Source organism: Microtus ochrogaster, chromosome 2, assembly GCF_000317375.1.
Source record: "Microtus ochrogaster isolate Prairie Vole_2 chromosome 2, MicOch1.0, whole genome shotgun sequence".
Classification (NCBI taxonomy): Eukaryota; Metazoa; Chordata; class Mammalia; order Rodentia; family Cricetidae; genus Microtus; species Microtus ochrogaster.
Window position 1 is genome coordinate 13,774,183 of NC_022010.1, and position 21,776 is coordinate 13,795,958.

Genomic DNA, 21,776 nt, shown 5'->3' on the forward strand with positions numbered 1-21,776 from the left:
TTAAATGAACACAGTGTCCGTGTAATTATTTCGGGTAGAGCTAGCCATGTGGGCGGCCGGGTGCCAGGACGCAGCCCGCCGCTCCTATTACTACACACCACCGAGACAACTCTCCAGCCCCTAAATGATCTACTTCTGTACACTGATTATGTAGGTGCACAACTCATGAGATTGAAAAAGAATGGATGAAGCCTCAACTTTAAAGATCTTTAGGTCTCTGAGAGCGTGTTCCAGTGTGGACTGAGATAGATAAGCACTCTGTGATCCCAGGTCTCTGAGAGGGTGGTCCAGTGGATATAAAATAACAGCTCTATGACAAAGGCTGGAGCAGAACCAAATGGCTCACGAAGCCTGGGACTCAGAAGGCAAGATGGCAGCGGAGGATGCTGGGATGCCATCCTAGGCTTATCTGCTCTGTTCTTTACTACGAAGCTGACGGCTCAGCACAAGGTGCCCAGAAACTACGGAGCACAGAGATTAAACTCAGTGAAATGTCCCTCAAAGGAAAAGCACACACCTGCCATAATGAATGGACACTAGAAATGGAAGATAAAACTTTTCTCAGGTAAGGAATCTGTAAAAGAGAAGAAAATTTAAGAATTTTAAGATTACCAAAATGCTAAATTTCAACACCTCAACACAAAATATTAGACATTTAAAAAAAAAAATTGAGATAGGGCTTCACTCTACAGCCCAGGCTGGCCTTCAATTCCTGGGCAACCACAACAGTGCTGGGACTGCAGTGTACCAGCACATCTGGCAACTGTGCACAACAGTACTGGGACCACAGTGTACCAGCACATCTGCCAACTATGCACATTTCCCCCCTTTTCTTTCTGAGACAAGGTCTCATGTAGCACAGAATGGCTCAAACCACAGCCCCACACCTCTGACTCCCGCGCCTTCCTGCCTGAGCGCTGGGTTTCTTACAACACTGCTATGGAGCCCACGCTTTCGCACTGCTTGTGAAGCAGTCCCGAGGAGCATTCTCAACCCCCCAAAGCCATTTTTTTTTTTTTTTTTTGGTTTTTCGAGACAGGGTTTCTCTGTGGTTTTGGAGCCTATCCTGGAACTAGCTCTTGTAGACCAGGCTGGTCTTGAACTCACAGAGATCCGCCTGCCTCTGCCTCCCAAGTGCTGGGATTAAAGGCGTGCGCCACCACCGCCCGGCCCCCAAGGCCATTTTGAGCTTAACTTTCTCTACCAGTCCTTGAGTCTGGCAGGCTCAAGAGCAAAGGCTTGCAGCATACATCAATACCCGGTGCTGGTTCAACACATGTGGGGGATGTTGTGCTTCAGGAAGCCCCGAGTCTTACTTACCATGTTGAAGCCAAGAAGCTTCTGCAAGAGTCCATTCCAAAGTTGTAGGTCATAGATTTTGTATTCTAAACAAAGCTCTGCTACTAATCGTACTGCCTAAAAGCCAAAACACCACAAGAAAACAACAAAATTACACTGCTTTAAGATACCGGTAATGGAAGAGTACCTTTATTCATGAAACACATGGGCATACCCCACAAATGTCTAACGCCTAATCTCAGTGAGGGACTCCATTTCCTTCCCTTTCCTGCTTCTAACCAAGAACAGCTGGCCTCATTCCTGTCCCAGTTCCAGCTGCAACAGTAAGGCGATTTGGCTGGAAAGAATGGCAGCCCTCCTACAGGGCGGGCCTTGAAAGGAAGTACAAGTGCTCTTTCTTGCTTACAGGGTAACTAGCCCGTGTACTCTAAGGTTGGAAAGGGCCTTCCAAATTGCCTTATCGTTCCAAACTGCAGGCTGCAAATGCAGGCAAGGTCTAGGGCATTAGACCTCTGGGGGCAAAGGTAGGTGACTGAGCGACTCGCACTGCATAGTTAAGGAAAGGAGTGCCATGCCTGGCCATGCGTGGTGAGTCTACGTACCATAGGTTCGTGGCTGTGGTTCTTCCACAAGCCCTTAATCATTCCTTCTTTGGGACTGTTGCAAAATAGTTCATATGTGATGGGAATATTCAACGTCTCAAATGATGCCAGGAAAGTTATACATTTCAGATAGGATCTAGAAAACAGAGGTGTTTCTAAGTATCATTCTTATGGTTCACATTTATATCTAAAACCAAAGCTACCACAGGGCCACAGGAGGTAATCTTGTTCATTTAGGCTTCCAGATATCTTCATAGGGTAAAGTATAGATAGAAATCATTTGAACAAGAGAACATCCAGTCTCTGGAGAAACGATGAAGACAAGAAGTTCTCATATGCCTGTTTCCCCTTTGCCAAAATATCAGGAATCAAGGTAATGGGATTGCATTTATAGAGCAACTAGGAAGCAGCCATTCCTTCAATCAAGGCTCAGAAGCTATCGGTCAGATATAAATAGAAAAAATAAAATCTGTTTGTTTGTTTCATTCTTCCTTCCTTTCTTTTGTTTCCCAAAACAAAATTTCTCTATATTAGAGTCCTGGCTGTCCTGGATCTTGCTCTGTAAACCCAGCTGGCCTTGAACTCACAAAGATCCACCCATCTGTCTCCTAGCACTGGGATTAAAGGTGTGCACCACAACCTGGCTGCTTCTTTCTATTAGAATAAATTAGTTCTACTTACTTCATTTCTTCAATGGGCTTTTTGAAGAGAGATTCTATCATTTCCTTGTCAGCCAAATAGAGGAGACACTGAAGAGCTCGTGTCTTGTGGGCAAAGGTTAACTGGCGCATGCCCAGTGTCTGTAAAACCAAGAGGTTTGGGGAGTTGAGCTGTAATCTGCAGCCAAGGTCAGGCAAAAGACTTCAACTTAGGTAATGAAAACATCCCTTCCCTTGGTTAGTTTTCCACTTTTCTTTTCTTTTTGGTTTTTCGAGATAGGGTTTCTCTGTAGCTTTGGAGCCTGTCCTGGAACTAGCTATTGTAGATCAGGCTGACATCGAACTCACAGAGATCCGCCTGCCTCTGCCTCCCAAGTGCTGGGATTAAAGGCGTGCGCCACCACCGCCCTGCATAGTTTTCCACTTTTCTTGAACTCAATTATCTCTGCTCTTAACTGTGCAGAGAATAGAGTAGTTCAACATGACCCCTGGAGAGAACTCCTGAGACTCTTTCAGGAGGCAAAGGTACAAAATATTAAGAGGGCTCTTTGTTCTTTGCCTTTTACAAATTGTTGCTATTTGTACCAGTGAAGTAGTGGCTACTTCTGCAGGCAGATCAAGGCAGTGACCCCCAGCTGCTTGGAGCCACTGCCAGCACTGGAAGCCAAAGAGGACTTCCCTTGAAATGATTTTCTGTTATTTTGTTTGTTCGTTTGTTTTGTATTAAGAAACAGGATTTCTCTGTGTAATCATAGTTGTCCTGGGACTAGCTCTGCAGGCCAGGCTGACCTCTAACTCTGAGATCTGCCCCTGCCTCCTGAGTGTTGGGATTAAAGGTGTGTACCACCACCACCCAGCCCTTGATAACAATTTTCTTAATTCCTCAGCTCTTATATGTATCAAGTCGATAAACTCCCCTCTGAATACACTCTAGGCAAAGCGGACAGTTCACCTACAGACAGCGCATCAGGAGGAAAGCAGCTCCCTGCGGAGCCTCAGCTAACTGGCTAATGGACACAAGCTGCACTTAAAGAATGACCAAAGGACAGACTCTCTTGTAAGGACTGCCATGAGCCGACATCCAGCACCTCAGATTTTCCTCCTGTCCATCTGAGAACCATGTGCCCCGTGGTTCCTCACCCCTCCTCTCTCTGCTCTAGCTGCCTCGCAAGAGGAGCCCATACTTGCTATTTCAGCATTAAGGAGACTGTGTCCCCTTCAGGGAGACTGAAGTTTAGCACAGGGAGAGGCTAGTGGGTGACCAGAGTCTGAGCAGGTCATGCGGGGCACGGAGACAAGTTCGTACAGTCCCCTGGAAGCAGGAATGCTGACTGATCAGGGAGTTAATAACCGTGAACAACAGAAAAAAGTGCACCGTGAGAGCTACCAACAGGGGCATCATGGCCCGCAGAGCAGACACTGCACCCATGGCACTAAGTGGAGTGTGATGTGTGCACTGATCCCTGCTCATCAAATGACCCAGCCTGATAAGTATGTAGGGAGCCCTATCTGGATTGTGTTTATGAAACCGAGTGTGAAAAAACACACAGGGAGAAAATGCCAAGCTAAGATGTGCACGTGTTCTGATTAAGTTTCTAGAGCTTACACTTGTAGCTGAGGTGGCAAATACAAAGAGCATTCTTGAACTATAATCAATCGGACGAGACTGCAGGAGATAGACGACTCTGGGGAAAAAAAAAAAGACATTTATAAACTTCGAGGTAGACTGCCAACACAACAGAGCTGCGCTTCTGCACAGTAAATGGCAACATCCCAGACACCAGACAGGACACGGGCCAACACCAGTTTTGTTTACTTCCAAAGGTGCTTCAACTTTTTTATTTTAAATTGTTGTTTATTTTGTGTGTGTGACTGCTTTCCCTACATGTGTGTCTGTGCACCATGTGTGTGTGCCTGGTGCCTGCAGAGGCCGGAAGAGGGCATCAGATCCCCGGGCATTGGAGTTACAGACAGTTATGAGCTGTCATGTGGGTGCTGGGAAGAAACTCAGGTCCACTAGGAGAGCAAGCAGTGTTCTTAATCAATGAGTCATGTCCCCAGTACGGATGTTTGGCTTTCTCTTGATAGTCTTCACAGCTGCAAGGATAACGTAGGGAACAAACGCTGGCTTGAAAGAACTCTCTTTAACATAACCAGTCAGCCTTCCAGAGTTATTGATCAAACTGACACGAACTACAGCTTGTGGCACAGGGAGTGTCACACACAGGAAATTGCTTCTCTAGTACACAGGAGGTCCTTGTACAAGACACAAGAACTCTAGTACAGGGCTGGCAGGCCACTCCTAGGAAGGTCCAGAGGGAGTAGACAGGCTGGAAGAGAGGGAGCTCTCAGGGGGAAAAGACGGAAGCTCTGGTCTCACAGGTGAGCTCTAGAGATTCCTACTAGTACTGTTAGACTTGCTACTAGGGCTTTCCACATAATTGCTTCATTAGACAGGCCAGAGGCTGCATCTGAGTTGGACAAAGGTACACCTATCCTTAAAAGACTAAGCAAAGTAGCCGGGCGGTGTAGAGTTTTTCTATGCTTGGAATAATCTCTGCTGAAGTCCTTGAACATTCACAGAGGATTCAAAACCTCAATCTTGGCTATTGACTCCCTCCCCAGCCTGTGGAGACTCCGATACAAGTTACAGGAAGAAGTCTTTCCAAATCTAACTTGTAAATCTCTTTTTCTAATAAGACCCCTACTGGGTGTCAAGGAGTAGGTCACATTGGAAGGAAAGCATACCTGTGCAGCGCTTCATCTTCTTCCAGGCCAAAGAACTCTGATGCTTTCTTTGAAAACAGAGATGAATAGAAGTTAAAGTTAAAGGCTGCAGGTTATGGATACACAAACTTCATCTTAGCACAATATAGCTATCAGAATCCCACAAATTACAAAACTATGTTTATAGGAATAGAGAGTTAAGAGCACACTTGTTGCTCTTGCAGAGGGCCCAGGTTTGATTCCCAGCATGGTGGGTAGCTCACAACTGTCTGTAACTCCAGTTCCAAGGGACCTGCCACCCTCCTCTGACTTTAGCAGGCATCGGGCATGCATGTGGTACACGGACATGCATACAAGCAAAACATTCATACACATAAAACAATAAAATGATTTACAAGCAAAAACAAAACTAAATTTATGTGGAGGAAATAACTATGATTAATTGGTTAATGATGACTTTTGCTTAAATGAAGGCTCCATGCTCATTCATTCACACAATAAATATATTCTGAATACTTTTGCTTTTGTTTGTTTGTTTTGTTTTCAGAGACAGGGTTTCTCTGTAGCTTTGGAGCCTGTCCTGGAACTTGCTCTTGTAGACCAGGCTGGCCTCGAACTCACAGAGATCCATCTGCCTCTGCCTCCCAAGTGCTGGGATTAAAGGCGTATGCCACCAACGCCTGGCATATTCTGAGTACTTTTAAGGTCTAAGTCCAAATCCAAGCACACACATGGCCTTAGGTTAACAAACATTTGGGTCCTAGTGGAGGTGGCATTTGTTGGATAAATTTTAAAAGGAACAAAGCCAGGCATAGTAAAATATGCCCTTAATCCTAACACTGAGGAACACAGGCAGGTGAATCTCTGAGTTCAAGGAAAGACTCTGGTCTATACAGCAAGTTTAAGTTTCAGGCCCCACAGCCTATAAAACAAATAAAAAAGGGTCATGAGATTTGTATGATGTTTGTTTTGTTTTTGAAACAGAGTCTCACTGTGTAGCCTAGGCTGGCTCTTCCCACGCTCAGTTTCCCAGTGCCCAGGGCCTCAGTCAAGCAAGAGAGCAAGGGCTCTATCACTGAGCTACTCCACAGAATTTAAATGAGTCATTTGCCAGATTAACATATATTTGTCAGGACTCAAAAAACCAACCAACCAACCAACCAACCAACCAACCAACCAACCAACCAACCAACCAACCAAACAACCAACCAAACAAACAAACAAAAAATAGAAGCTGCCCAGCTGCAGTTAGTCACAGCTATTTGGGAGACTGCAGCAGAACTGCTTTTGGCTGGGAGTTGAAACTAGTTTGGGCAACAGATTAGCACCCCAACTGAAACAAACCACTAAAAATAATACTTAATTTTGTATTAGTTATACCATTTTTTTTACAAATACATTTCAAGAATACTATCTTTCTACATAAGCACAGGAATCATAGAATCAACTTATTAAGTTCTACCTGAAAACTCAGAGAAACTATTGAAAAAGCTGGATTGAGATTGTTAAATCCTTCCACAAATGTTAGAGCCAATTATACTATTTTTAAAAAACAAAAACCCAAACCAAAAACCATGTGCCGCTTCTGCTGTAAAGAACTCATCATCTATCCAGGGTGACTAAAGCGCACAGCCTACGTTAGAGCACTGAGAAACTCCAGCGTTAGCCTGCGTTCTTCAGACTGTTAATGCACCACCACAGCGAAACATGTCAAAACTCATCAACAGCGGCAAAGCTAACATGTGGGGTTGGGGAGATGAGGGACGGGGAGAATTTTTTTTGTAGATAATTTTATTATGCTGTACTATCTCAAAATATTTCCCCTAATAGCTCCAAAGGGAAGAACAGGATGTATTAGAGAAAGGGACAACTTAGCCGAGATGTGCATCTAAATTAATATAACCTGTAAAGAGAGGACAGAACTGACTCCACAAAGTTGGCCTGACCTCCATGTGTGTGCTATAGCACATGTACGTATAAATAATACACACACACCACACACACACACAAGTAAATTAATACTACCTATAAGGACCAAACAGATATGTTCTTCCAAATATCATATATCAACATCATTTATGCAGCATGATACTCAAACAAAGAATTTGAGTTTGATGATTACTTATTCTGAGGCAAGGTCTTGCTACGTAGCGCTGGCTGGCTTGGAACTTGCTATGCAGAGCATGTGAGGCTCCAACTCGGCCTGACCCTGCCGCTGCCTCCTGAGTGTTGAGGTTAATGGCATGCACCACCACACCTAGCTAAAATTTGAATTCTATCTTAGGAAATATTAGGTAAACCAAAATGGGAGGGCAGTTTAAAAGAACTAGCCAGCACCCTCCCACACTGCCAGTGTCAGACGGCAAATGGGCCAGCAGGGAAAGGGGGCTGCCACCAAGTGTCATGAGCGGCAAATGGGCCAGCAGGGAAAGGGGGCTGCCCCCAAGTGTCATGAGCTGAGTCTAGTTCTACTCTCGGAAGGAGTGAGCTGACTCACACAGGGTGTCCTCACCTCACATCAGTACATACAATAGAAATATTATAAAAACAAACAAAATCACCTGGGAGGCAGAGACAGGCAGATTTCTGTGAGTTCGAGGCCAGCCTGGTCTACAGAGTGAGTTCCAGGACAGATTCCATAGGTACTGACTAAGAAACCCTGTCTTGAAAAACAAAATCAAACCAAAAACCAAAGAAAGAAAGAAGAAATAAAAAAGAAAAAGAAAGAAAGAAAGAAAGAAAAGAAAAAAATCCAAACAACCAAACAAAACTTGTCAATGCCATAAGAGCCCAGGGAGTTGTGGGAAAGTTTTAGACTAACAACAGAGGGGATCAGTGCAGACTCTGGATTTTGAACACAGCGGAGAACTAGATCTTGAACATTACTGATTAAACTGTAAGATAGAGAGTAAACTTGAGCATTATTTCAATATTTAATCCTCTGATTTTTACTTTTGAAACAGGCTCTTTAGTAGGTAGCCCTGGTTAGACTAACTTTGCTGTGCAGACAGGGCTGGCCTTACAGCTGCAATGATCTTTTCACCTTCTCCTCCCAAGTGCTGTGACTTTTCTGTTTTGTTTTATTTTTTTTTAAATTAAAGCTACAGTAGTTATGTAAATCCTTACTCTTAGGGAATATGCACTTAAATACTAAGGGGCGAAGGGACATGGCATATAATATACTCTCCAATGGAGGGAATGGGTACAAAAGGGCTACAAGAGAGAGAAGCAGAGGAGGAAGTAAATACAGAGATGTTAAACCAATGAATTTGAGTAAACAGTATACAGGAATATTTCTGCACTGTTCTTAAACTTTCCTGTTGCATTTTAAATTATTCCAAAAATAAAAATCACATGAATCCAATACAAAAACAGGCGTCCTTTTCCATCTAAGAATATGTGTGAAGTTGTGAGCATAGCTAGAGTAAGGGAAAGGAAAACAAACTGACCCAGTGCTGACCTTTGAGGAGTCAGAGTCAGGTGTGGGGGTGCAGGCCTATAATCTCAGCACTTAGGAGCTGAGGTGTTAGAATAACAATGCTGCTAGGCCAGCCTGAGGTGTAAAGTGAGTGTCTTGAAGGGAGGGAGAGGGTCAGTCAGTCTGTGTCCTCTCTGGAGGCCTTATCCTGTGAACACAAACTCAGCTCCTGCGGAACCACATACTTGGGCTGTGAGCAGGCACTCACCTCTCCAGGCATTGTTGAGGGACACAACCATTTCTCCAACAACATGTCCCAAATTTTCTCCAAATTAATTTCATTGACTTCGGCTATTTCTTTAGCTGCTGCATGAATATCTAAGATCATCAAGATAAAAAAGTACAAAAGTGAAAACTCAGGCTTTTGCATGCAACAACTGGGAATCAGAACAGCAGCTCTTTCCTGGAACAAAAGAACGAAGCTTTGTCCCACCAGGATAATCTTTGCCAGATGAAGTGCGAAGTCTTTCACTGATGCTGGGATGTTCATAGAGGCTCACGATGAGGTGTGCTGGCTTTCCTACCACCCTCAGATATTCTGGAACATTCAACTTGTGGGCTATTAGCACGGCTTCAGTTCCCGAGCGCCGGAACTGGAGATAAAGCTTCTTCTGAAAGGCTTGGGCCTTCTCACATGTCTCATCCTTTAAAAAGTTCCAAAGGGAGAGGTGACACTCCGTCTTTAGTGACCGCGGGCCCTCCCTGCTCCAGCTGCACCCCCGTGCATCCATCATTGGCAACTGTAGGCTCTCTTCTCCTCTCTAGGCATTGGGGTAAGGGGTGGGGATAAGACAGTTGCTAAGCAACCATGGTTCAGACTCACCTGAGATGGGATGTTTTGTAGCCATCTTTCAGCCAAATACAGACAGAATTTCAAACTAGTCATCTTGAAGGGGCCTGGAAGGACAAAGGTTTGTGAGCAAATCTAAATCCTCAAAGACAGACAACACATGTGACAAAGCAGCAAAAACTTTAAAATTATAAGTGAACACCCAATAAAAACAGAAGAGGGAAACGGAACTGCAGGATACAAAAGAGAAAATCAAAAGCTACAGATCCTTCCTCAGCTCCAGTCCATTCCCAGTTCCTTACTGAGTTTTCTATATAAAACCACCCACACTGCCTTTTCAAAGCTTTTCAAACAAGCTAGAAATGGGCCTGAGAGATGTTGTTTTTCATAGGAAAAGGTTTGGGCATCTCCTGACAAACTCTTCAAACACTGGCGAAGAACAGGACCTTCCTGTCAGTTCCTAGCTGATGAAGACTGGTAAATGAGAACAATGACAGGCAGAACACTTGCCTCGCACGTACAAAACCCTGGACAGATAGATCCCCGGCACTGCAAGAAAGGACAAACCAGAAACCCAGGCTATCAGGGAACACCACAAGGCCTACAAGCGGGCTTTTGCACCTTCTGGGACTTCCTGGGTGAGACTGATGGCGATGGCAACAGCCCACTCCGGGTTGACTATGGACAGGAGGTACGACTCGATGGTCTGCGTGAGCCTGTCCACTTCTTTGTTCATCAGGGCTGATGATTTGGCTTGTGCCAACTTTAGGAGCTTTGGTTTCAGTTTTTTTTCAAAAACGTGTTTGGCGGTAGACATGTAGAGAGTATCTAGGGAGAACTTCAGGAGAGAGGAGAGTAATGGTGAGGTGGCAAGCAGTGCAAGCCCCCTGGCCAGGCTCAGGGGGAGAGACAAGGTCCTCCGAGGCTCCACCCATTACCTTCATTAGCTTAGAAATCAAGAGCAGAGTTGGAAGTGACTCTTCACTGAGCTCTGAGGCTGGAAAGGGAAGGAGGACATGACACGTGAGAAAAAAATTAGTTGGATATTTAGTAAAACTCCTAAGTAGTTAATGAACATACAGAGAATTTTCCAGAAGTTCTGCGCTGTGCCAAATAATATTAGGTGAAAAGGCAGTCTAGCCTGGGCAGCCGGCGGTAGAGTTATCACGTGCTCCAGCATGTACTGGTACTCGAGGTCCACTGGGGGGGAGATTCTTTTGTATGACTTCAAGTGTCTCAGAAGATTCAGAGCCTGTAAAATGAGCAAGGGATCTGTAAGGGTCACCCTGTCTGGTAACATCTGCACCACGTGCACTGCCAAGTCCTCGCAGGATTTTCTAGGCTCAGTGGCACTTGTCACCATGCCTGTCGACCTGACCTGACACATATACGTGGTGGCACACGTATATGTCTGAATACACACACAATCAGAACAAAGTACATTTCTAATTTTCCTTGTATTGTTGTCTCCTGAAGCATGTTACATAAACATTAGAGACATCATATTCAGAGGAACTGAGGGTACCATCTGGCTCAGAGAACAAGACTTGGGCAGTTTTGGACAAATTCTTCAAATAATTTGGGGCAGAAATCAAAAAACATTGAAGTTGAAAGTTTTCATTCTTAATTACTCAACTTATTTTTTGAGGTGGATTCTATTATGTTTCCCAAGCTAACTCTAAAAATCTTCCACCCATATAGTAGATAGAAAGTGACCAGCCAGGTAGAAAGTGCCTGTAATCCCAGTACTGGGGAGGTAGAGATGGAAGACCAGGAAATTCAAGTTCAAACTTGGCTACATAATGAGTTTGAAAATTGCAAGCCAGGAAGGTAATGGTGCACACCTTTAATCCCAGCACTTTGGGGGCAGAGGCAGGTGGATCTCTGTGAGTCTGAGGCCATCTGGTCTATACAGTAAATTCCAGGACTGTTGGGGCTACACAGAGAAACCTTGTCTTGAAAAAGTAAGGAAGGGGGGGCTGGAGAGATGGCTCAGTGGTTAAGAGCATTGCCTGCTCTTCCAAAGGTCCTGAGTTCAATTCCCTGCAACCACATGGTAGCTCACAACCATCTGTAATGAGGTCTGGTGCCCTCTTCTTGCCAGCAGACATACACACAGACAGAATATTGTATACATAATAAATAAATAAATAGTAAGGAAGGAAGGAAAATGGCTTGAGTTATATGAGATCTTGTTCCATGGGCGGGGAAGATGTCTCAGCAGTACTTGCCGTGCAAGTCTGACAGCCTGAGTTTGATCCTCCAAACCCATGCAAGGTTAAAGGGGAGCGGTGACTCCCTTTGACTCCATGTGGTGTGCATGGTACTGGCACACCACAGTCACACACAGACATGACTGCGTGCACATGTGTGCATGTGTATACACACACACACACTTAATGTTTTTTAAAAATGGAAAAAGCAAAAATCATTAGTAAAAATAATAAATGAATTAAAGAAAACTAGGGGTTGTTTTAGGGATAAGTTGGTAGAGGACCAGGGGTAAATATGATCAAAATACACTGTATTCATGTATGAAATCTTTTCTTTCTTTCTTTTCTTTTCTTTTTCGTTTTCAAGATAGGGTTTCTCTGTATAACAACTCTGGCTGTCCTGGAACTCACTTTGTAGACCAGGCTGGTGTTGAACTCATAGAAATCCACCTGCCTCTGCCTCATGAGTGCTGGGATTGAAGGTGTGTGTCACACCACTGCCCAGCTAAATTCTTAAACAATTAAATATATTACATTTAAAATATAAAACTATTAAAAATTAAGTTCAGAATCTAAAGGGAGATCAAAGAACAACCCAGAAAGAACCCAGATCATATTCTTAGTATTATAATTATACTAAAATATCACCATAATAAACCAAAGCACAGAGATGAGTTTTCAATGTTTAAAATACTTCTGTACCTGATTAACGTTCACACTGGTTATCTTTTCATTGGCTTGCTCTATAACTTTCAGTACAACTTCAATCATTTCATAATTATATGGGTCCAGCTGCGAAAAAGCAGAAATATGTCAAAATGTGAGAAGACGCTGCCACGCTCATGCACGCTCTATTTGGTAATGTTCATTGGTACAAATAACAAACACAAGCTCGGCAGGCACCGAAGCCCCAGCTGCCCTTCACAGACCAGCTCTCACCTCTAAAACTACCTTTACTAGGCTAACACCCACAGCTAAGATGTCTCGAAACACACTTTAACAACCTGTACAAGGCAGTGCTATTTTAGAGAAAACACAGAAAGGATAAACACATGGTCAACTTTGTTCTACATATGATAGAAATGAGGGAGGAAGGCTACCTCGGAAATGCCCTAACTACAGTGTGGGCCTTCGTGTCTGAGGCCCTGGAAGGGCTCAGCCTTAACCACTCTCCTGACACAAGGGTTAACTGGGTGGTATCTGCACAAACTCATAAAAAGACAAGTATTCTCTTTGCTTGTCCTTTCTGCCCACACAGCATTTTCTAATTTTTAAATGCCAACTAAAAGTACATAATTATCAACGTGGGAAGATGGTTCATCATACCTAGGAGCAAGTCTATAATTTCCGGCTGACTTACAAGATTAAAATTCATCTTACAGTCCGATAACCTCATTTCTCCTGTTACCTACCTTCCGACCTCCCAATCAAACAACCTCTTAACTTAAAAATACCAAATGGTAGAAAATTTCATTAAAACACACACACACAATAGGAAAACACACATTCACTCAATGTAACTGTTGATAATACTGAAATGTATGGTCTAAACTTCTATTCACGAAAGGCTGGTCAAATGCAGTGTCCCTTCCAGCAGTGGATATTACACAGGACAGGTAATGGGCCAGATACTTACTATGAAATGGCACTACACTAAGTTATTAACATTTGCCCCACTCCAGAGAGCAGGACCCACAAGAAAATTTCCCTTTGGAATCTATACTTTCTTTCTCATATGATTCTTTGACAAAGAATGCTTGCTATTTAAAAATATCTGAGTAGGGTCGCCAAATCTGAGTTCAACCCCTGGGACCCACATGGTAGAAACAGTTCCGTGTAAGCTGTCCTCTGACCTCACAGGTGCTGTGATGAGCATACCCCATAAGAGATGCAAAATAAATAAATGTAAGATGAAATCAAAACTGAGAAACCAAGCATGGTGGCATACTCGGTAATCCCAGCAATTGGGAATAGAGGAAGGAGTTCAAAGTCACCCCTGGTGACAGCAAGTTCCAGGACAGTGTAGACTACCACCTGAGACCATCGCAAAAAGCCACATATTGAGGGAAAACAAGCCAAACAGCTCTGGTGAAAAATGCTACTTTATTTTGAGGGGAGAAAAGAAGGCAAGAAAGACAGGATGGGCATATATCAAATAAATAGATTGCTGTGTGAACATAAAGAACTGAAGGCTCGAGAGATCACTCCGTGGTTAGAAACCACTTTGTACTGGTTTCCCAGCACTCATGCCAGGCAGCTTAAACCAGTTACAGTTGCCAGTTCCTGGTAAACTTATGTCTCCTGGGGCGACCAGTACGCACACACACAGAGGCAGGCAGGCAGACAGACAGACAGACAGACAATTTAGCAGAATGTGGTGGCACACACCTATAATCCCAGCACTTGAGATAGAACCAGAAGGCTGAAGAGTTTTTCTTCTTTTTCTTCATTTTTTCCCCCCAAGATAGGGTTTCTCTGTGTAGCTTTGGTGCCTGTCCTGGAATTTACTCTGTAGACCAGGCTAGCCTCGAACTCACAGAGATCCGCTTGCCTCTGCCTCCCGATTGCTGGGATTAAAATTATGCTCCCCCCACCCCCAACAGATTTAAGACCATCCTGAGTTACATACTGAGTCTAGCCTGGGCTATGTGGGACCCTATCTTAAAACAAAGATGAAAACTTGAGGACTTAACATATCCAGTTGATAGTATATGTAGTTAGTTAAGGATGAGGAGAATGGTCGACCAGACCAGAGATACCTAATTCCTCACTCATTTACTTTATAAAAGATTCAATTTTTTTAATAATAGCTTTTTTTTGGGGGGGGGGTTGAGACAGAATTTTTCTGTAGCTTTGGAGCCTGTCCTGGAACTAGTTCTTGTAGACCAGGCTGGTCTCGAACTCACAGAGATCTGCCTGCCTCTGCCTCCCGAGTGCTGGGATTAAAGGCATGCGCCACCATTGCCTGGCATAAAAGATTAATAAATTAATTAAGGATGAGGTGAGTGGGCGACCAGAGGTGCCCACTTCCTCACTCACCTACCTTGTAAAGGATCTCACTAAGACTGATCACCAAATCCTTTGTGCTTGCCAGTAAGGGAATCATTTCAGTGGCTTTTGCCAGGAGTCTGGAATGCTGCTGCTTTGTGGCCTCCGGGCTGGCACCACCCTGGTTCTGGTTGTTAGTGTTGTGGAGCAGGGTTTCAATGAACAGCTGAAGGGCTGCATCCGAGTCCAGCTGAAAGGTGCTGAAAAGAGCGGTCAGTTACAGGCTGATCTCCAGGGTGTGCATGCTAAACAGGGGCTCCTATCACTCAGGAAGCCTCATAGTCAGAAGGAGTACGCATCATCAAAGCTAAATACTGCCTTTTTTTTTTAAAGGGGTCTTGGAAACTGCGGCTAGAATGGGGTTTGAGGTAATCTATATCACAATGTCTGGTTTAATTATTGTCTTTTCAAACCATGTAGTCTAGCTGGTAATGCCAGCCCCTGCTGTAGTTAACAGGATCAAGAGTTCAAGGTTACCCTTAGCCACACAGGGAATTCTTGGCTAGTCTAGACCTATTTCATACACACACACAAATAAATTACATAATTAAAAAAAAAAGACCTTGGTCAGTAGAGACAAAGAAAGTAACAACTGAAACACCTCCTCAGACCCTTAGAATGAGACAGTGATCCTTTAGTTTGCCATGCACAGTAAATGAGATATGAAGCAATGCTTTAAGAACCATCACAGTCAAGCAGGTCAGTGGTGGCGCTCACCTTTTACCTCAGCAGTACTCGGGAGGCAGAGGCAGGCAGGTCTCTGTGAGTTCAAGCCCAGCCTAGTCTACAGAGTACAGCCAGGACAGGCTCCAAAGCTACACAGAGAAATCCTGTCTTGAAAAACAAACAAACAAAAAGAACCATCACAGTTAAGTCCCCTGACATTCTAAATGCCAGCTGGGCCTGGTGCTAAGGTGGTTCACATCTGTAATCCCTTTGTTTAGGAGGCGGACTTAGTAGGATCACAAATTGGAGGCCAGTTTGAGTGACATAAGGAGTTCCAAACCAGTCTGGACCAGAACAACAAGAACCAAACGAAAAAATTTAAAAGTCATCTGAGTTAGTTCACAAGGATTGCCTCGGGCAAAGTGTCACTGTCAATACAAATGATCAAGGCCTTTGCTGAATGACTGAAACAAACTTAGTATTACCATGGCTACTTAAACTGCAGGAAAGGGAACAGTTACATGAAGCAGCACTCAAAGCCCACTGGGATCCAATTTTGTAAAGAACAGCAGACACACCCCAATAATGTTTGAAGTTCTTAAAACTAGAGTCAGTGCCATGCAGACCTCTGGGCAGCTTTTGTCCTTGACTGCAGCTCTCTCTTTGTCCCCAAAGAGAGAGCCAGGATCACGACTCTTGTCCCCAAAGGAAGGAGGGACCGACTAGATGCTTGGCTGTTGAAAGAATATGCTAAGCAGCTGCTATCAGTAATTCAGGCATTGGGGATTGGGATGTTCGGGCAATGTGCTTGAGGAGATGCATTTGATCCCGAGCACCAAAACAAAAGCAAAGAGACTCAGATCTAGCATAATGATATGCATCTATGATCCTAGCACTTGGAGATGAAGGCAAGATGATCAGGAGTTCAAGACCAACCTCAGCTACATAGCAAATGTGAAGCTTTTATAGATTACATGACATTTTAGATCAAAAAACAAACAAACAATAAAACCCCCAGAATCCACTTATCTATCACAAGTGAGAGAGGAGCGAGAACCTTCACTATCTGAGAAACAGACTTATCATTTGGCCGACCATGACCATCTCACATACTTCGCCCCATCTTTGTCTCCTCACTTTGTCCAGTGTATTCATGTTCTGTATATGACCTTAACAATGGTTCCCACAGGTAGAAGGCATTACTGGACTCAGAATATCCCCACGCTCCTCTCATCACAGAAGTCATACATACGAATCCTATATTAAATACTGAGGATTTCAGGGCTCCTCAGTTTAGACCTGCTGGGTCAAGACTGCCAGGGAGAAGGAACCCAGAAATCTATATCTGTATATTTGATTCAGGGTTTCACTATGTAACTCAGGCTAGTCCTGAACTCGTGATTTTCTTGCCTGAGTATAGGAATATAGGTGTGAGACACAATACCAGCTCAGAGCAGAGTTTCTGTATGTTTATCACAGGCTTGCTTGGATTATCATCTGGGTGTAAGGAAAACAAAAAAATCTTGCCAAATAATTCAATCTGGCTTTGTGTCTGCTCAGGCCCACCACAGAAAAAGAAAACAGGTCTACAGACTACAGGAATATAACCTTGACTACTCTCTTACCAAGTGAGGGCTATAAGCTGGCTAAGCCAACAGCATAGATGACATCAACATTTAAAGATTACCTGCAGCCGGGCGGTGGTGGCGCACGCCTTTAATCCCAGCACTTGGGAGGCAGAGGCAGGTGGATCTCTGTGAGTTCGAGACCAGCCTGGCTCCAAAGCCACAGAGAAACCCTGTCTCGAAAAACCAAAAATAAATAAATAAATAAATAAATAAATAAATAAATAAATAAATAAATATTACCTGCAATATTCCAGAATGAGGCTTATGTCCATGTCTGTGTTATTAACAAGAGCTTTGAGGAGGTCTTTCTTGGTGAGGAAATTTTGTCTGAAAGCACACTGAAAAGAAATCTAGAGACAAAGAAGACAAAATGAAAAACACTGAAAAGTATCAGAAATAGGGCAACATTACAACATGCCTTTTTACTTTACAATTATTATTATAAAGACACATTTTCTACAGTTCCTCCAAATTTTATTTTTAAGTTTATTTACCTATTTATTGTGTGCATGCATGCCTGTTTGTGTGTATGTGTGTGTGCCTACTGAGCCAGTGTACGGAGGTCAGAGGATAATTCTCTTACAATGCCGGTTCTAGGGATGAAAAGCTCAGGTCCTTGGGCTTGGTGGTAAGCACCTTTTCCCACTGAGCCATCTGGCTAGCCCTAAATTTGATTTTTACCATGCTGTTCAGCCAACCACCACTGTGAACCCTGGGGAATCTTTGCCACTTCATCCGGGAAGCCTGGCTGTTAGTTAGTGAACTGGCTCCGCTGCTGCACAGGAATCAAGTTTCAAAACACACAGCATTTTGGCAATGTTCGCCTTCCTCATAAATGATCTATTTGCAAATGAAATGTTTTATGTCTCATTTTATACCCCAAACTGGCCTCAAATTCACCACCCTCCTGCTTTAGCTTCCCAAGGACTAGGATGACAGAATGTATCACTGCTACTCCTTAATATTATTTTTAGCCAAGAAGGGGCAGCAGCATGCATTTGAAATCCCTGCTACTCAGGAGGCAGAGCAGGAGGATCTGTTTAAACCAAGCCCAAGCCTTGAGCAGAACAGCAAAATCCTACCTTCAAAAGAAAACAACAAAAATCTAGTAACTAAGCCCGTAAATCTACTATACGCCTTTAACCCCAGGACTCGGGAGGCAGAGGCAGGTGGATCTCTGTGGGTTCGAGGCCAGCCTGATCTACAAGAGCTAGCTAGTTCCAGGACAGGCTCCAAAGCCACAGAGAAACCCTGTCTCAGAGGAAAAAAAAACCTACTAACAACAGATGATATAAGGCTTCAGGTAAGTCTGAGAGTATAAATGTCAGTCGGTATCAGACATACATCTATAAAGGAGAGCTAAGCCGGAAGAATTATCAAGCTTTTTCTATCATTATTAAAGGAAATATCAAAAAAGAAATAACACCAAAGACCCGTTTCTTTATAAACCCCAAAGCTACGGTTAATAAGATCTTTGTCTTATAATCTCAGAGTAGATAATCTTCAAGACAGCTTAAATAAAAGCACCATGAATACTTACACCAAGTTTACCAAGACGAATACCCCACTGAGCATCAATACTGATTTCACGGAACCGACGTCCTGTCTCAATATCCTTATAGAGATTTGCCAGCTGAAAGCCCACTAAAGATAATGCCTAAAAAGTTAAAATAGTATTAGTTCTAATTCATTTTATTTAAAACTCAGAAAGGAGGGGAGAAAATCAAAGCCAGGTCCAGCAGCACCTGTGCAATCCCTGCACTGGGGAGGACTGTTGAGAGGTTAAGAGCACCCTGGGCTGGAGAGTGTCAGGACAGACAAGCTACACATAAGACTCTGTTTAAGAACAGAAAACTCATAACCTAAGGCTGAGGGCATGGCCCAGCTTGTGTGCACCCTGGGTTCAATCCTGAGTTCCCATATTCCCTAAACCCTATACACTTTTCTGTGACAAGAGTGTAGACCACTACATATTGGTTTGTGTGGTCAGTACTCCTTTTTAAAAGATTTATTAGCCGGGCGATGGTGGCGCACGCCTTTAATCCCAGCACTCGGGAGGCAGAGGCAGGCGGATCTCTGTGAGTTCGAGACCAGCCTGGTCTACAGAGCTAGTTCCAGGACAGGCTCCAAAACCACAGAGAAACCCTGTCTCAAAAAACCAAAAAAAAAAGATTTATTGTGATCTTCAGGATTTTTATTATTACTTCAAATTATGTGTCTCTCTGTATGTATGTGCATCTGTGTACCGGTGTTCAAGGATCCCACAAGCATCAGATTCCCCTGGGCTGGAGTTACAGGGGCTTGTGAGCTGCTCGATGTGGGGTACTGGGAAACGAATTCCTGAGTTCCGGAAGAGAGGTATGCACTCTTGACCCTTGAGCCACCTTTTCAGCCTCTGTTTTCTCTATGTGTGTGTGTCTATGTGAGTGTGTGCCACAGGTGTACAGGTGCCTGCAGATCGTCTGGAGCTAGAGTTAAGACAGCCATGGCATTGCTGCTGGGAACTGAACTTGGTCCTCTGAAAAGCAGCAACTACTCTAACTGCTGAGTCCTCTCTCCAGCAACACCCCCATACAGAGACTTTTGTTGGAGGCAGGGTCTCAGGTAGCCCAAACTAGCCTCCCATTTACTGTGTGTCTGAGGACCCTCAACTTCTGATCCTCTTACCTTTACTTCCCACGTGCTGTGACTACAGGCATGCACACACTTTGTTAGGTCAGCACTCCCCAGCTGAGCTACATGACTCACCCTTAGTCATTACTTTTACACAGCATCATAGCTTTTTGCATGAGACCATAAATTTAGTCTACTTCTTCCTTCACAATAAAAGGATACTTTTAGGTCAACCTGGGTTAACCACAAAATTTCCAAAAAACAAAACAAAACTAAAGCTAAAAAAACAAAAACAAAAACAAACCAACCAATCAGAATAACTCCAAGATGAGTTATATGGCCTTTAAACCCATCCTACACAAAAGCCTTGCTCTGGGGTTCAGGGTTTCAGAGAAAAGGGTGACGTTCTAAGGCTGCAAAAGGTTTGTGTGGAGCTGGAGGACAACCCCGGCTACCATTCTTCAAGAGCCACCCACTTTTCTTGAATCTGTTCTGTCACCCACCTAGAACTTGCTCAGTAGGCGAGCTAGCCAGCAAGCCCAGGACCCGCCCAGTTCTGTCTGCTTGTGCCCCCACCCCTGCCCCATCACTGGAACTACAAGTGCCCATCATCACACTTGTTTGTTCTTTTAGTGTGTGCTCTGAGGATCAAACTCAGATCCTTCTACTTTGCCGCAAGCTTCACCAACAGCCATCTTCTCAGCCTACATACGGACTTATTTATCCGTATTTTATGTATGGGAGTGTTTTGCCTGTATATATATATATATCTGTGCCCAAGGCACTTAAATTCCCTGAGACTGAAGTTACAGGCAGTTGTTAGCTGCTAGCTGCCACGAGGATGCTGGGAAAATAGTATCCATGTACATTGGAAGAGCAGCCAGTACTCTGAATTGCTCAGCCATCTCTCCAAGTCCCCTTTTTTTCTAGCCTGTATGCCTCTGCTATCCAAGAGTACTGGAATCAAAGGTGTGCATCACCATGCTTGACCACACATATAGGTTTAAATATTTCATTTTGTCTTTCAAGACAGGATTTCTCTGCGTATCCTTGGCTATTCTGGAACATGTTCTGTAGATCAGGCTGGCCTCTCAAGTGCTGGGATTAAAGGCAAATGTCACCACACCCAGTTATAGTTATTTTGCTGTTGTTGTTTGTGTTTAGTTTAAGATTAAATTATTTAGTTTTTTAAGAGATATTGCCAGGAGTGGTGGTACACCTTTAAACCCAGCACTAATTACAGACCAGCCTGGTCTACAAATCAAGTTCCAGGACAGTCAGGGCTACACAGAGAAACCCCGTCTCAGAAAAAATAAAGAAAGAAAAAGAAAAAAGGAAGGAAGGAGGCTATGTTAACTCTTTAAGCAACGCTTATCACAGTGTCACCAGTCAAGCATAAATGGGTCAAGACCATGAGATAGATCACCATTTCTGCTAAACAGTTGAGACTTGCTAGTAAAGTCCTTCACTTTGTCCCCCAAACCGTCAACACGTCAACAGGAGCAGGCTTCCATACTCAGGGCATACCAGAATTTTGTCGTAGTTCTGCCACGCTTTATCTATGAGCTTCCAGAGGTTCTCAAACACATCCTTTTGAGGTAAGAGAGTGCAGTAAGCCAAGGCCAAGTCCAGATCCACCAGGCGACAGCTAAACACCTGTAGGAGGAAAGCATCACGGGTAAACAGAAGGAAGGCCCCTTGGCTCAACTCCTCCGCTGAGGGCTGAGCCCTCCAGAAAGAGCAGCCTTTCCGGAGGTATCAGAGAAGCAGCTCTAAGACGGTTGCTAAAGGCACCTTTGGCCAGGACTAGAAATAGAAGGAGAGCCGTCTCAGTGAGCTCTGCAGGACACAGAAGCCTTCTTTCTCCCTCCAGCTGACGTCAGTCTCTGAAATCACCCATGAACCCTCCTTTGCCTCCTTAGTTACTGAACCCACATTTTAGCAAGCCAAGAAATCAGAAGAGCCGGGCGGTGGTGGCGCACGCCTGTAATCCCAGCACTTGGGAGGCAGAGGCAGGCGGATCTCTGTGAGTTCGAGACCAACCTGGTCTACA

The 21,776-nt window shown here is 44.0% G+C and overlaps 1 protein-coding gene across 1 annotated transcript in view; it reads right to left on the reverse strand.

Moving 5' to 3' along the window:
* Kntc1 (kinetochore associated 1) overlaps positions 1-21,776 on the reverse strand; it is a 79,188-nt gene that overhangs the window by 7,698 nt on the left and 49,714 nt on the right. Inside the window, exons 40-56 of the mRNA XM_013349629.2 lie at positions 21,251-21,379; positions 18,651-18,767; positions 17,351-17,460; positions 14,812-15,016; positions 12,471-12,560; positions 10,636-10,807; positions 10,494-10,552; positions 10,177-10,393; positions 9,589-9,662; positions 9,199-9,409; positions 8,974-9,083; positions 5,309-5,355; positions 4,167-4,245; positions 2,583-2,701; positions 1,902-2,037; positions 1,321-1,416; positions 518-574 (exon numbers count right to left, since the gene is read on the reverse strand). Coding sequence (XP_013205083.1) covers positions 518-574; positions 1,321-1,416; positions 1,902-2,037; positions 2,583-2,701; positions 4,167-4,245; positions 5,309-5,355; positions 8,974-9,083; positions 9,199-9,409; positions 9,589-9,662; positions 10,177-10,393; positions 10,494-10,552; positions 10,636-10,807; positions 12,471-12,560; positions 14,812-15,016; positions 17,351-17,460; positions 18,651-18,767; positions 21,251-21,379 — 2,028 coding nt within the window. The remainder of the gene's footprint in view (positions 1-517; positions 575-1,320; positions 1,417-1,901; positions 2,038-2,582; positions 2,702-4,166; positions 4,246-5,308; positions 5,356-8,973; positions 9,084-9,198; positions 9,410-9,588; positions 9,663-10,176; positions 10,394-10,493; positions 10,553-10,635; positions 10,808-12,470; positions 12,561-14,811; positions 15,017-17,350; positions 17,461-18,650; positions 18,768-21,250; positions 21,380-21,776) is intronic.